The sequence below is a fragment of the Notamacropus eugenii genome, chromosome 4 (genome assembly GCF_028372415.1).
Source record: "Notamacropus eugenii isolate mMacEug1 chromosome 4, mMacEug1.pri_v2, whole genome shotgun sequence".
In the NCBI taxonomy this organism is placed as follows: Eukaryota; Metazoa; Chordata; class Mammalia; order Diprotodontia; family Macropodidae; genus Notamacropus; species Notamacropus eugenii.
The window spans coordinates 37,205,367-37,219,661 of record NC_092875.1 but is presented as its reverse complement, the minus strand read 5'-3'; the positions used below and the strand labels follow the sequence as shown (position 1 = coordinate 37,219,661).

Genomic DNA, 14,295 nt, shown 5'->3' with positions numbered 1-14,295 from the left:
CTGTGTTTCTTGACAACAAAGACTGATTATTTGGTTTGTTTTTTTCTCTGTGTCCCTAGAGCTCAAGCAGACAGTGGCACAGTAGGCACTTAGTACTTACTGACTGAATTAACATCTATTTTTCTTTGTTTCAAGAGAGGTCAATTTTTGGGTAGAATATACCTGAGAACGACTGTGATATTAAAACAGAAGGCATCGATAAAAATATCTGATAAATAAACTGAGGCATCAAGGTGGCATATTGGATAGAGTGCTGGACTTGAAATTGGGAAACCTAAGTTCAAATCTGGCCTCAGACACTTGCTAACTGTGTAACCCTTGGCAAAGCACTTGACCTCCTCTAACCTGTTTCCTTTTCTATAAAATGGGGACAATATCAGCACCTTCCTCCTGGAGTTGCTGTACGGACCAATTGAAATAACGTATGTAAACACTTTGCAGATTTTCAAGAGGTATATAAATAATAATGATTATTATTATCAATCCAACTACACAGTATGTTTCCAGGAGACGTCTTATAGCCAAAGATAGAAACACACCTCTCAGGAGAAATCAACCTTGTTTTCACCTGCGTACACCAATTCCGGAGAGCATCTCTCTTTCTTTCTGTGTCTATTTCTCTCTTTGTCTCTGTCTCCTGTCTCTCCTGCTTTCTGTCCGTCTTTCTCTCCTTCTCTGTCTTTCTCTCCTCTGTCTCTCTCCTTCTCTGTCTCTGTCTCTCCTCTCTCTGTCTCTGTCTATCCTCTCTCTGTCTCTGTCTCTCCTCTCTCTGTCTCTGTCTATCCTCTCTCTTCTCTCTGTCTCTCCTCTTCTGTGTCTGTCTCTGTTTATCCTCTCTCTGTCTCTGTCTCTCCTCTCTCTGTCTCTGTCTCTCCTCTCTCTTCTCTCTGTCTCTCCTCTTTTGTGTCTGTCTCTGTCTCTCCTCTCTCTGTCTCTGTCTATCCTCTCTCTTCTCTCTGTCTCTCCTCTTCTGTGTCTGTCTCTGTCTATCCTCTCTCTGTCTCCGTCTATCCTCTCTCTGTCTTTGTCTCTCCTCTCTCTTCTCTCTGTCTCTCTTCTTCTGTGTCTGTCTCTTTCTCTCCTCTTTCCATCAGTCTGTCCTCTTCTGTATCTTTCCCTTTTTCTCCTTCTCTCCCCTCTCTGTCCCTTTCTCCTCTCATAATACCATGTTCTTTGTCGTGTTAAGTCCTTTTTCAACAGTGCATCTGAAGTGTCCACAATTGAATTTGCAAATCTATTTTTTCCAGAACAAACACAGGATCCGCTCTTTGACCCACAACCACTGTTTCTCAGAGAATGCAGGATTCAGTGTCTGACTCTTCTGGTGCAAATACGATATTCCCCGGTTACTCTCTTTCTACCTACCTGCTCTTCAGATGGATAGAAGCCAATTGCTCTCATTATGAAAGGAAGCTCGCTCAGGGGAATATTTGTTGACACCTTTCTGGTCTCCATTGTATCAATGCCCTGACTACGGAGCTGGGAATAATAAAAATAATCCTCCAGTTCCTAAGAGGGAATACAAAAGAAATGTGACAAATTAGACTTCGGGCTCAGTATCCACAAGACAGCACCTCTCCAGTATTCTCTCAGAAGGAGATCTAGTAGGTATTGGGGCGAAAAGCTTTGAAAAAGGCCCCGTAGGGATTCTAGGCACATTCTTTTTAACAATCCAAATGGAGGTTGCCAGAAGTGTTTACTATGGAGGCATTTACCTTGTAGAATTCTCCTTCTCTGCCCCCATCCAGAAGACCATAGAATGGGTTCAGATCTTTACCTCCCAGGTGAACAGCTGCCTCCAGAGCCCTGGAATAATAACAAAGCCATTGCTATTAGAGAGTCCTCATGCAAGAACACACTTCAGATGGTAGTCTGCCCCAGTGCCCACAGCTGTGGAGTGATACTAGACAATGAGGTGCAATTAAAGTCTTGGTTGGCTTGTTAGGAAAAGTCCCTGGAAGATCAACAGGAAAACTGCACATTCGGATGGCAGCCCAGCAGCCAGAGGTAGGAGAGCACCAAGTCTGAAGGCAGAAACCCCAGTTGGGTTATGTCCTAGTTCAGCAATCTGGGACCAATCCCTCCAAGGCTCAGTTTCTTCATTTGTCAGCTGTGGAGAAAAATATCTATGCTGCTTAACTCACAGGGCTGTTGTGAGGTTCAAACTTGATAAACCAGAGAGAGAGATAGAGACAGGGACAGACAGACACACACAGAGAAAGAGACAGAGACAGAGACACACACACGCAGAGGTAAGAGTGTCTATTGTTAAGACATAAGCCCAGCACATGGTTTTTTGGCCAGAGAAGGTACTTAATACAAATGGTGCTGAATGTGAACTTAATCCCTGCCATGGTCTGGCTCTGACAATGAGGCCAATGCTACAGCTGGCTCTCACTTCTGTGTCATTTCCCTTCCCCACCTCCCCCCTCCCGGCCACAGCTTAGGAAGGTCTTTCGAAGCACAGAACTTGGCCCTTTTCACTGGGGAGAAATTCCATGTTTTGAAACAAAGCCCACAGGACCCAAATCACTCATTTTTACAGAGGTAGAAATGGAAGCCTAGAGAGAAGTCACCTGCCCCAAATCACACAGCTAGGAAGTGGCAGAGCCAGGGAGCTGAGACTCAAGTCTTTGCAAATCCAGGACTCCCAGCTCCCCCCAGAAGTCCAGCAGGATTCTCCACTCTCCCCTGAAGGCCAGCAGGGCTTCCCACCAGAGCTAAAACCTGGTTTCCTCCAACACAGCCAAAGCTCCTACCAAGCCTCGAGGCCATCATGAAATGACAATTCCAGTCAAAGAAGAATATCCTTGAGCTTTGGAATTTAGGATTAGACCATTTGAACAATACAAAGGCCTGCTTCTCCACAGGCTATGGTGCACAGATGAATAGTGAGACATTTAATAATGACTGACCATTCCACGGTGCTTTATCATTGTTTCCTGGGTGCTTCGAAGGTGGTCTTTCATTCACTGCTCCCAAGAGCCCTGGAAGGGAGGGTGACTGGATCTCCCATCTCCCTGATGTGGGTATTCCCTCCAACAAGGCAGAGTCCAGTCCTTCCATGCCAACCCATCTCGACCATAGCCTCCCATAAGTTCACCACTGGAAGATCCATCCAATGTGCTGGTGGCTATTCTTGAATTCCCTTGACATTGTGAGGATATCATTGGAGTCTGGGGGCTCTTAATTGGTTATCTTTCCCTCTTGTCACTTGGCCAGTCCATCTTTTTTCCATCATACATTTTTGATGACTTCATTGATACCACTTCTCCTTCCTAATCCCTTTCTTACAATGTGTCATAAACTGCTCATGCCCACCATGCCTATGGTATGTCTCCATTGCCCTTCGGGCTATCCTCACCTCTTTCTTTGGAGTCTGTACATTCTATAACTTGCAGCAAAACATCAACAGTGAATGAATAACTGATGTTCAAGGATGGACCTTTGCTTTAGGGAAAAGCTTGGGGTTATTCAAGGAACTTTGCAGTTTCCCAAAAGCAATCTAGTCTGCTTTCCTCCTCCAGTTCAACTCTGGGCTAAATTCACTGTTGATTTTCACTGTCTGTCCAAGTGAGATGAACTAATGAAAGGACCTTATAGTTGGGCTACCACATTTAGACACTAACATTATGGTCTCAGATGTATCTGGGCATTGCCTCAGACAAGCTGAGACCTGGGAAAGAAGTTAGCTTAAAAAGGCTAAGTTCTCCCACTACATCCAGGGTCATCTCCAGTTCTCCTGATCTATATCTTGCCACTGGATACAGGTGGCTCTGGAGGAGAAAGTGAGGCTGGTGACTTTGCACAGCCCCACCTCACTTAAATGCAATTCACTTGTAAGTCAAGACATAATCTTCCCTACACTATGATCCTCTTCGAGAATGAAGGACAAGTGCCTCCTCCTCCACCTCCTCCTCCTTTTCCTTACCATCACCATCATCCTCTTCCTCCTCCTCCCTCTCCTTCTCCTGCTCCTGCCGCTGCTGCTTCTCCCCCCTGTTCCCTTGGAGCAGACCATCCTGGTGCCTCTTTTGTGAAGTGGCAGCTGAGGAGACCCTCAGACTCGCCATGGCTGATGAAAAGCCGAAGGAAGGAATCAAGACTGAAAACAACAACCATATTAATTTGAAGGTGGCAGGGCAAGATGGTTCGGTGGTACAACTTAAGATTAAGAGGCACACACCACTTAGTAAATTAAAGAAAGTCTATTGGGAATGACAGAGTTTGCCAATGGGGCAGATCAGATTCCTATTTGATGAGTAACCCATCAATGAAACAGACCCACCTGCACAGCTGGAAATGGAAAATGAAGATACGATTGATGTATTCCAGCAGCAGACAGGAGGCACTTGCTAAAAAGAGAATCTACAACTCTTTTCCCAAGGAAAACAATGCATTCAGTTTGAGAAAATCAAGATTTGGTTCATCCACATCCTGACTACTGCTGTAAAGTTTTCTTTCTTCTTTGATTCCCTTCCCCCATTCCTTTATTGTACATAAAGTAACTGGTGTGTGTGCACAGAAAAAAAAAGAATGAAGGACAAACAGCAACAACAACAGTCACTAGCACATGCAGACATGCACATCATGGGCTCAGATGCATTGATAGAGGAAATGGAAATGGCATAAAAGAAAACAAGAATGGAAAAAGCAGCTGGACCTGACTATGGATTTGCAGAGAAGCCTGTTCTGGAGGCAGGGTCCTTCTGAGGGTGATGAGTGACTGATCTCAAGGGCAGGGAAGGAAGAGGAGATGCCAAAGACATGGGCAAAACTTGGGTCTTAATAAAAGGGGACCTAGGGAATACAAATACATCCAGCCCATAGGAAATACTATGATATGATCTACAGACACACACATCGAGATAGCTTTGATAAGAGCATCTGCAGGAAACAGGCAGGCTTTCACAAGTGACACTTCACAGAAAAATGTTGTTGATCAAATCACATCTTTACTATTCTATTACTAGCTAAAAGATGTAGGGAATACAAGCTCTCTCTGGGCTTATTGTTTATTGACTATAAAAACCCATTAGATTCAGTAGAATAAAGTGATGCCTTAAAGGCTCACTCCCAACCAGCTTTTGCCATGCATATATCAAAATTACACAAGATTGCCAGAAGGAATAACAATTGAGATAACCTTGATCAGCAATCTTCTGATCACTGACATCAAGTGAGGTACAAAACAGGGAGATGTGTGCTTGCCACTGACATAGAGATCTATGAGAGTTCAAGCTGAAGAGGAAACTGAGGTTTCTTAAGCATTTTTTGTGTCCTGGACCCCTTTGGCTGTCTGATGAAACCTATGGATCTTTTCTCAGAATTATGTTTTTAAGTGAATTAAAGAAACTACATAGGATCACAAAGGAAATCAATTATATTGAAATGCAATTATCTAAAAACCTTTCCAATAAGATCAAGGATGAAGCTAGATGTCCATTACCACTATTATTATTCAGTATTGTACTAGAAATGCTAGCTATAGCAATAAGAGAAGAAAAAAATGGAAGGAATAAGCACAGGCAATAGGGAAACAAAACTGTCACTTCTTGCACATGATATGATGAGTTACTTAGAGAATCATAGAGAGTCAACTAAAAAACTATGTGAAATAACTAATGATTTTAGGAAAGTTGCAGGAATGCAAGAACTACATAAACACAATTACAAAATGCTTTTCGCAAAATTACAGATCTAAACAAATGGAGGAACATTAATTGCTCAAGGATAGACCAATATGATCAAAATGACAATTCTACTTAAAATAATTTGTAATGAGATAAAGGTCTCATTTCTCATTTATGGAGGCAAATTTATAAAAATAAGAGTCATTCCCCAATGGATAAATGGTCAAAGGAACAGGCAGTTTTCAAAGAAGAAGTCAGAACGACCAATAGTTATATGAAAAAATGCCCTAAATTACTAATAATTGGGGAAATGCACATTAAAACAACTTTGAGGTACCACCTCCTACATATCAGATTGGCTAACATGATTGAAAAGATAAATGACAAATGCTGAAAGGGATATGGGGAAATAAGTACACTAGTACTGTTGGTAGAATTGTGAACTGGTCCAACCATTCTGGAAAATAATTTGGAACTATGGCCAAAAGGCTATAGAACTGCACACTCTTTGACTCAGAAATACTACTACTAGGTCTGTATCCCAAAGAGACCAAGGAAAAGGAAAAAGACTCATATGTACAAAAATATTTATAGCACTTCTTTTTCTGGTGCAAAAGAAACTGAGGGGATGTCCATCAATTGGGAAATGGCTGAACAACAGATGGCATGTATGATGGAATCTATTGTCCCTTAAGGAATAAACAAGCAGGATGATTTCAGAAAAATCTGGGAAGACTTATGGGAACTGATGCAAAGTGAAGTGAGCAGAACCAGGAGAACATTGTACACATAACAGCAATATTGTGAGGATGATTAGCTGTGAAACTTAGTTACACTGATCAATACAATAATTCAAGACAATTCCAAAGGACTCGTAATGAAAAATATCACCCGTTTCCAGAGAGAGAACTGATGAACTCTGAATGCAAAGTGAAATATAACTTTTTTACTTCCTTTATTTTTCTTGGGGGCTTTTTTTGGTGCATATTTTCTTTCGCAACATGGCTAATATGGAAATATATTTCACATAACTTCACAAGTACAATTGATATACTGCTTGTCTTCTGAAGGGGTGGGAAAGGGGACAGAGGAAGAGAATTTGGAACTCAAAAATTTTAAAGTATACTTTTTCTATTTTAATATATGATTGTAAGGAATGATCTTGCCCCGTGGACTACTTTATCTGTATCTCAGAAATTTCAGTATGTTGTTTCATTACTATCATTTTCTTTCACACAGTTATTGTTTTCACAATTTGTTTTTCCATTCAGTAAGATTTAATTGTTGAGTCTTCATTTGGGTCTGGATCTTTTGTTTGTGGTTCCTGAACGAATTTCTATTTTTATTGCACTATGGTCTTTAAAGGATATATTGACTATTTCTGTCTTTTTACATTTGTATGCATTTATCTCTGAGTCCTAGTATATTGTCAATTTTTTTAAAAGTTCCATGTGGTGCAGATAAATATATTTATTCTTTTGTTGTTCCACTGAGGACACACCATAAATCTTTTAATTCTATTTTTCCAGTTTTTGCTCTATTTAATTTCAATTCCTTATTTTCCCTTTTATCTTTCTGTAAGACTTATCCAAAATTGAAGTCTTCTGTCACTGTTGTGTTACTATCATTGTCTTCAGATGTTTGCTTTATGAAATTGGATGAGAAGGCACTTGGAGCAAATAAGTTTATTACTGATATTGGTTTGTTGTCTATGAGTCCTGTGGTGGATGAAAGATGAAATGACAGAGGAAGCTTGAACCTTTGTTTCCTTAGTTATTTCATCTTTCATCTGCCATATTCCTTTCAACATAATATAGTTTCCTTGTTTATCCTTTTTTATTTCTTGATTGTTTTTGTTTTGTCTGATAGCATGACAGGAACTCCTACTTTTAAAAATTCATTTAAAACATAGTAAATTTTTTCCCATCATTTTATGTATGTCTTTATTTTTAAATATTTCTTGTAAGCAACAGATTGCAGTTTTATTTTCTTATCCAATCTGTCACTCTTTTTCATTTTGTTGGATTGTTTAATCCATTCACATCTAAAGTTTTATAGAAGTTAGGTTTATATTTTCCTCCATTTGTCACTAAAATCAGCTTTTTTCAAGTTATCATTTCCCTCCTTCTTCTGCTGTAAACCCAGTATTATGTTTCTTCGGTTACTTTATTTCAATCTTTTTTTGAGGTAGCACTGCCTCAAAGTTTACAAGGTATCCATTCTAGGCCCTGCCCTCTAGGTGCTTTCTGTCACTGCTTTGTAGAACTTACCTCAAAGATCCTCCTTTTCCATTGTGCCTAACTCTAAGAACTGTGTCAATTATTATAAGTGTCAGAGAGGACAATGTCCCATAGTAGGACATCTCCCCTTACTCCACCTCTTGCTGACCTTTTTTCTACTTGGAAATCTCCCCCTTGTGTCCATGCGCTTTCTCTCCTCCAGGTGGGAGTTGTCGCAAGGGGTTCCAACTCCTTCCCACTAAGGACAAATAAACTTTTCAGGCACCAAATCCCAGAGGCATCATCCAGTATAAAGTCCTCATCTGACTTTATCTATAAGAGCATATATCAGTGGAACCTTCTTCTTCCATCTCCAAAGTAAAGCTTCCTTTTCCCCTACCCCCACCCCTTTGCAATCTTTTCTCCCTTCTTCTTACCCACTCCCATTGGCTCTTTTCTTTCTGAGACCATGGAGGTCACTTCCTTATTGAGAGCCCTTGATTTACCTGGGACATCACTCCCTCCTCTCTATCCCCCTGCTCCCCCCCCTTCCCTTTCATGTACCCTCACATGTTGTACTACCGTCCCACAAAAGAAGCATTTACCTATAAGTAGAGGTTGTCAGGCTCTTTCCATAATGCTTCCTATCTGCCTCTTCCCTATTACCTCTACCAGATTTCCACCTTCACCCTGGTCTCCTTGTGTACATTTAGAAAGACGTCTCTTCCTGATCTTTCTGTTGTCACTCTATTGCTTGTTACGGCCTGTATTTATTCACTCCTCCTGCATTTCTGGTGTTGGAATGGCTGAGAAATAAATAATCTCTTCAGTCCTAGTTTTTCTTCTAAAAAATGTGTTGAACTCTTTCTTATTATTGAACATCCATCCACATCTTTTGTCCGTATGGTTAAGCTCAGATTTGCAGACTGGGTCACCCTGGGCTGCATCCTGAGCTAAAATGCTCTTAGGAACACATTATTCCATTCCCTCCTCCTTCTTCTAGTGGGTACAGAATAGCCTTGCATTATTCAAATGTTTTTTCTTTTGTATTTGAAGATTTCTGTCCTGATGGCTTTCAGAACTTGTTTCTGAATTACATTGTTAAATTTAACCACTATGTATTTTGGAGTTTACAGCCTTGGATTTTTTCTGGAAGCAATCTGTGAATTCTTTCCATTGGAATTTTATTTTCTATGTTCAGAAGTTCTGGGCAGTTCTATTATGTTCCTCATTATGGTGGTAAGGTTTTTATGGGTTGTTTTTTTTTTTGGTCCTGTCACATTCTTCTGGGAGACCTATGATTCTTAGGCTGCCTCTATGCATCCTGTCTTCAAGATCCATATGCTTGGCTGGCATAGTAAGTATATTTTCTTTTAATGCTCTTGTTTTTTGCTTTTCTTCTTCTGGATAGTCCCTCATGTCTATGTGATTCCCAATCTACTGTTCTCTCTTTTGTTTATTTACTTCAGCTTGCCAGTACAGATTCAAGTATTTCTATTCTACTCATTACTTTTGCTGTACAGGAAAGAAATTCTGCTCTCATAATTCTCATTTCTCTTTTAAACCACTCAGGGATAGCATGTTGTAGTTCCATGTTCTCCTCAAATTCCACAAGGTCCTCTGTCTTAACAAGTGTTCATCATTTTCCTTCATTTTGTAGCATTTATTCATAGATGCATGAAACTCATTTACTAGATCTAAAGGCCCTATTTTCTTGTTACTATTTTTTCTGTTGGTTTATCTGTTTGTGTTCAAGGTCTTCACTATTTCTTCTTCCTGAAGTCTTTGGTACTTTTGGTCTCTCTCCCCTGCCCACCCCATTTTCTTTATCACTCACTTACTGACTCCCTCCCCTTGGACTGTGGATTCCTTAGGGGTTGGATCTCAAAGCATCTCAGTCTTCTCCCACACTGGGTTCACCAGCCTATGTCTCTGCCTCCAGTGACTTTCAGGTGGTCAGCATTAGCCCCAACTAGATGCCATGCTCTTTCCCTCATGATTGCCGGAGTACTGTATAGAAACCCACTCACACAGCGTCCTGTTCTGGTGACCCGTCCCACTCCCTTTGTTCCTTAGTTCTCTGCCCTGCTTTCGCCAGCATTAGCACTTCAGAGCTTTGCATTGTGGCTGGTGCTTTTTGCAGCCCCTAGCAGACTTTTGCTCTTGAAGAGTTGTCCCCAAGCTGACTGTCAAGGCCTGAGCAACCTTCCACAGCATGGAGCCAGGTTTTCTACAGGACTAGGGAGGGGGGAAGAGGCTGCAGGGGTGGGTCCTGATGTAAGCTTCTGTTATGTCTTCAGGACTGTTAGTGCAGCCTCAATGCTGGTCCAGTGGGAGGTGGGAGAAAAATGCTAAGCGAGCTTAGGGTCAATGAATTTCAAGTCCTGGGTTTTGGAGTTGGGTTTTTTTGTTTTTTTTTTTTATTGTTAACCTTCTTTTGGATTCCGGGTGTTCTAGGTCATGGAAACAGCTGAAGTGGTGTTACCTTTGGTGCGTAATTTCTGTTTTGGAGAGGTTTGAGAATTTGTGGAGATCGGAGAAAATATCCAGCCTGCCATCTTATCGTTTATGTGACCCAGAAATTAGGTAGATTATTTTCAAGAGTTACTATGTCCAAAAAAAATTGTCACCCTATAACCAAACATGATAAATCTCTCCAAACTTAGATTAATCTTACTGTGTCTCCACTACAGACACATTATCCATAGCTAGGTGTGTATCAAAAAACTCAATTGCTAGGCCCACACTTGCATTTTAGTGAAAGATCTTGGAAAATACTGTGAAATTAAGTGTTTTGCACTCAGACACTTATGACTTCTTGAACAGCTTGATCATCTTACATATCCTTTCCACAAAGTCCTACTCCAGTGGCTCATTGTGGCGTGGAAGCGTTCCTGGCTTCTCAAGAGCTGTCATTGGAGCATAGTCTCCTACACATTCTAGCATACTTCAATGGGCATTTTCTCTGGCAGTTCATCATGCCTAGAACGCTCTCCCTCCTCAACTCCACCCACTGACTGCTCTGGTTTCCTTTAAACCCTAAATAAAATGCTACCTTTTACAACCCCTCTTAATCCTAGTACCTCCTCTCTATTAATTATTTCCTATTTATCCTGTATATAGCTTGTCTGCATGTATTTGTTTGCATGTTATCTCTCCCATTAGATTGTGAGTTTCTTGAAGGTAGGGAATGTCTTTTGCCCCTTTTTGCATCCCCAGTTCTTAGCACAATGCCTGGCACATAGAAGATACTTGATAAACGCTTATTGATTGATTGGAATAGCTTTGAGTATGGGCCCAGAAAAAGATGGCATCTGGAGAACCAGTCTAGCTAATTAGGTACAAGGAGAATCACTGCCAGTAGGCTGGCCCCTTGGTGATTTCTTGGCCATGGCAACCCACGAAACAAAGAAAATACGAAAAAATCCTCAGTCTTGTGTGGCTCCCTTACACTTTTACAGTGATGGTGGGTGAGCAGTAGAAGATGAGGCAGAGGGTGCCATTAATCACAAAACTTTTAGACCATCTATAAAAATTAACTTAGCTGTTGGTGTATAAAATGTGAAAACCCTGCCTAAAGACTAGAAGTAGACATTGAAGAATTAAACTGTACCAGCCTTGACATTCTCACTATAATGAAACTGGAAGATATATACAAGTTGCAGTTAAATGGAAAGTTGGCTCAAAGTTTTTCCTTAGAGAAGCAAATAAAGGAGTTGAGGAAATTGGTTTCTGTCATGCATCCAAAGGCAATGAGAAACATTATTAAATCAGACATTTGATAGTTCATATTGTGATGTTCAAGATGAGTTTTTGCAATCACGCAACCAGGCCACCATGAAAATTATTACAGCTTATGTGCCAACATCTGTTGTAAAGTATGAAGAAATTCTAGGAAGAACTCAATAAGCAACACAGACTCAAAGATTATTAAGTAAGATTTCAATGCAAAGGTAGGTATAGGTGAAGATGACAAAAGTGTTTGGAAAGATTTTTTGAGTACAGAATGAGAGAAGCCAAAGACTTGTAGACCATGAGAGGTCATGTCAAATGAGGAACAGTTGAAGGAACTAAATATAATTAACTCTGGATAAGTGAAGACACTATCTTCAAGTATTTGAAGGGCTGTTGTATGAAGGAGGGAGAAGACATGTTCTGTTTAGTCCCAGACGTCAGAACCAGAACCATGGAGTGGGGGTGGAGGGCCGAGGGGGAAGCTGCAAAGAGTTCAGGCTGGATCTCATGAAGACCTTTCTAATCATCACAGCTGTCTCAAATTGGAATGGGCTGCTTGGGACATGGTAGGACCCCTTCCTTGGAGATCTTCAAACTGAGGCCAGATGGCTACCTGTCTGATATGTTCTAGCAGAAATTCCTTTTGGGCGTGGATCAGAACAGATGGTCTAAAACCAGTGGCACTCCTCAGATACCATGATTCCTCAATGATAAGGAACAGACAGATGTGCACTGGAGTCTTAGTAATACTATGAAATGTATCAGGCCTATTAACAGACTTCATATAGCTTCTTACATTTCTCTAAATTCTTCATATTTGCCTTTTCACTCATTTTTCATGATGACTCTTGATATTCTTGACCTTTCAGTCTTCCAAATGAGTTTTGCTATTATTTTGACTAATTTTATTCCTTTCATAATTTAATTGATTTCGCACTAAATCTATAGTACAACTCAAATACTATCATTATTTTTTGCTATATTGGCAAAGTCTAGCTTTCCAGTTATTTTTATATATTTTATACATTAACATATCTATATATTTATACATAGATTTAATATTCAATATATTTATATGTGTGTATTATAGATTTTTATAAATAAAATTTCTTTACTCAAATAAAATTATTTTGTAGTTTTATTTCTACCAATCTTATGTGTGTCTGGGTAGTTTATTTCAGAAACTAAATGCATTTTATTTTTACTCCTACATTTTGTATTTGTGAAGCTTTTTTAAAAAAAACCACTTAAGTATAAAATATTACTTTTAGCTCTATTCAATTTTGTCTGATAAATTAAGCCCGCTTCTCTAGCCTGTCAATATCTTTTTAGATCCTAACTCTGTCATGCAACGTTAGCTATCTCTCCCAAATGTATGTCATATGAAAGTCTGATAATTCCTTCATCTAGATCACTGATATAAACAGCATACTGGGGTCTCTACTAGAGACTCCATCTAAACTGACACTGATCCATTCATGGCTCTGCTGTGTCTGGTCCTTCAACTAGACTCCTGTCTCTACCAAGTGTACACTATTATAGTCCATATTTCTCTATCTCAGTCACAACTGAACATAAGAGATCTTATTAAATGTATTACAGAAAACTAGGTGACATCAGATTGGCTAACATGACAGAACAGGAAAATGATAAATGTTGAAGAAGATGTGGGAAAATTGGAATACTAATGCATTGTTGGTGGAGCTGTGAGCTGATCTAACCATTCTGGAGAGCAATTTGGATCTATGCACAAAGAGCTATAAAACTGTGCATATCTTTTGACCCAGCAATACCACTTCTAGGTCTATATCCCAAAGAGATCATAAAAAAGGGAAAGGAACCCACAAATCCAAAAATATTTAAAGCAACTCTTTTTGTGGTGGCCAAGGATTGGAAACTGAGGGAGATGCCCATCATTTGAGAAATGGCTGAACAAGTCGTGGTATATGAATGTAAAGGAATACTATTGTTCCATAAGAAATGATAAGCAGGCGGATTTTAGAAAAACCTGGAAAGACTTACATGAACTGATGCTGAGTGAAGTGAGCTGAGCCAAGAGAACACTGTACACGGTAATAGCAACATTGTGCGATGACCAGCGTTGATAAGCTGACCCTTTCTCAGCAATGCAATGATTTAAGACAATTCCAAAAGATTCATTATGGAAAATGATATCCACATCCAGAAAGAGTCTGAATGCAGATCAAAGCAGACTATTTTCCTTTTTTTGTTTTTTATTTCTTATAGTTATCCCCTTTCATTCTGATTATTCTTTCGTAACATGAATAATGTGGAAATATTTTTAATATGACTGCACATGTATAGCTTGTATCAGATTGCATATCATATTGGGGAGGGAGGGAGAAAAATTTGGAACTAAAAGTCTTACAAAAATGAATGTTGAAAACTAAAAATAAATTAAACAAAATCTAGGTGAACTATCATTACACTGTTCTTGGATCTGCTTGTCTAGTAACCCTGTCTAAAAAGAAAATGAGGTTTGTCTGGCAGGATTGACAAAACCTTGCTAGCACCTTGAGGTCATTTCTTTTTCTAGAGGTTCACTATCCCTCTCTTTAATGAAACATTCCAGAATTTTACCAGGAATAGATGTTAAAATCCCTAATCTATAATTTGAAGGTTCCAATTTTTTCCTTTTTTGGAAACTCAGCACATTTGGCCTTTGACAGTGCTGTAGCACCTCTCTA

The 14,295-nt window shown here is 39.8% G+C and overlaps 1 protein-coding gene across 2 annotated transcripts in view; it reads right to left on the bottom strand.

Moving 5' to 3' along the window:
* CFAP251 (cilia and flagella associated protein 251) overlaps positions 1 to 14,295 on the bottom strand; it is an 80,757-nt gene that overhangs the window by 17,348 nt on the left and 49,114 nt on the right. For both annotated transcript variants that reach the window (XM_072600550.1, XM_072600549.1), the window contains exons 18-19: positions 1,716 to 1,806; positions 1,366 to 1,509 (exon numbers count right to left, since the gene is read on the bottom strand). In XM_072600550.1, coding sequence (XP_072456651.1) covers positions 1,366 to 1,509; positions 1,716 to 1,806 — 235 coding nt within the window. The remainder of the gene's footprint in view (positions 1 to 1,365; positions 1,510 to 1,715; positions 1,807 to 14,295) is intronic.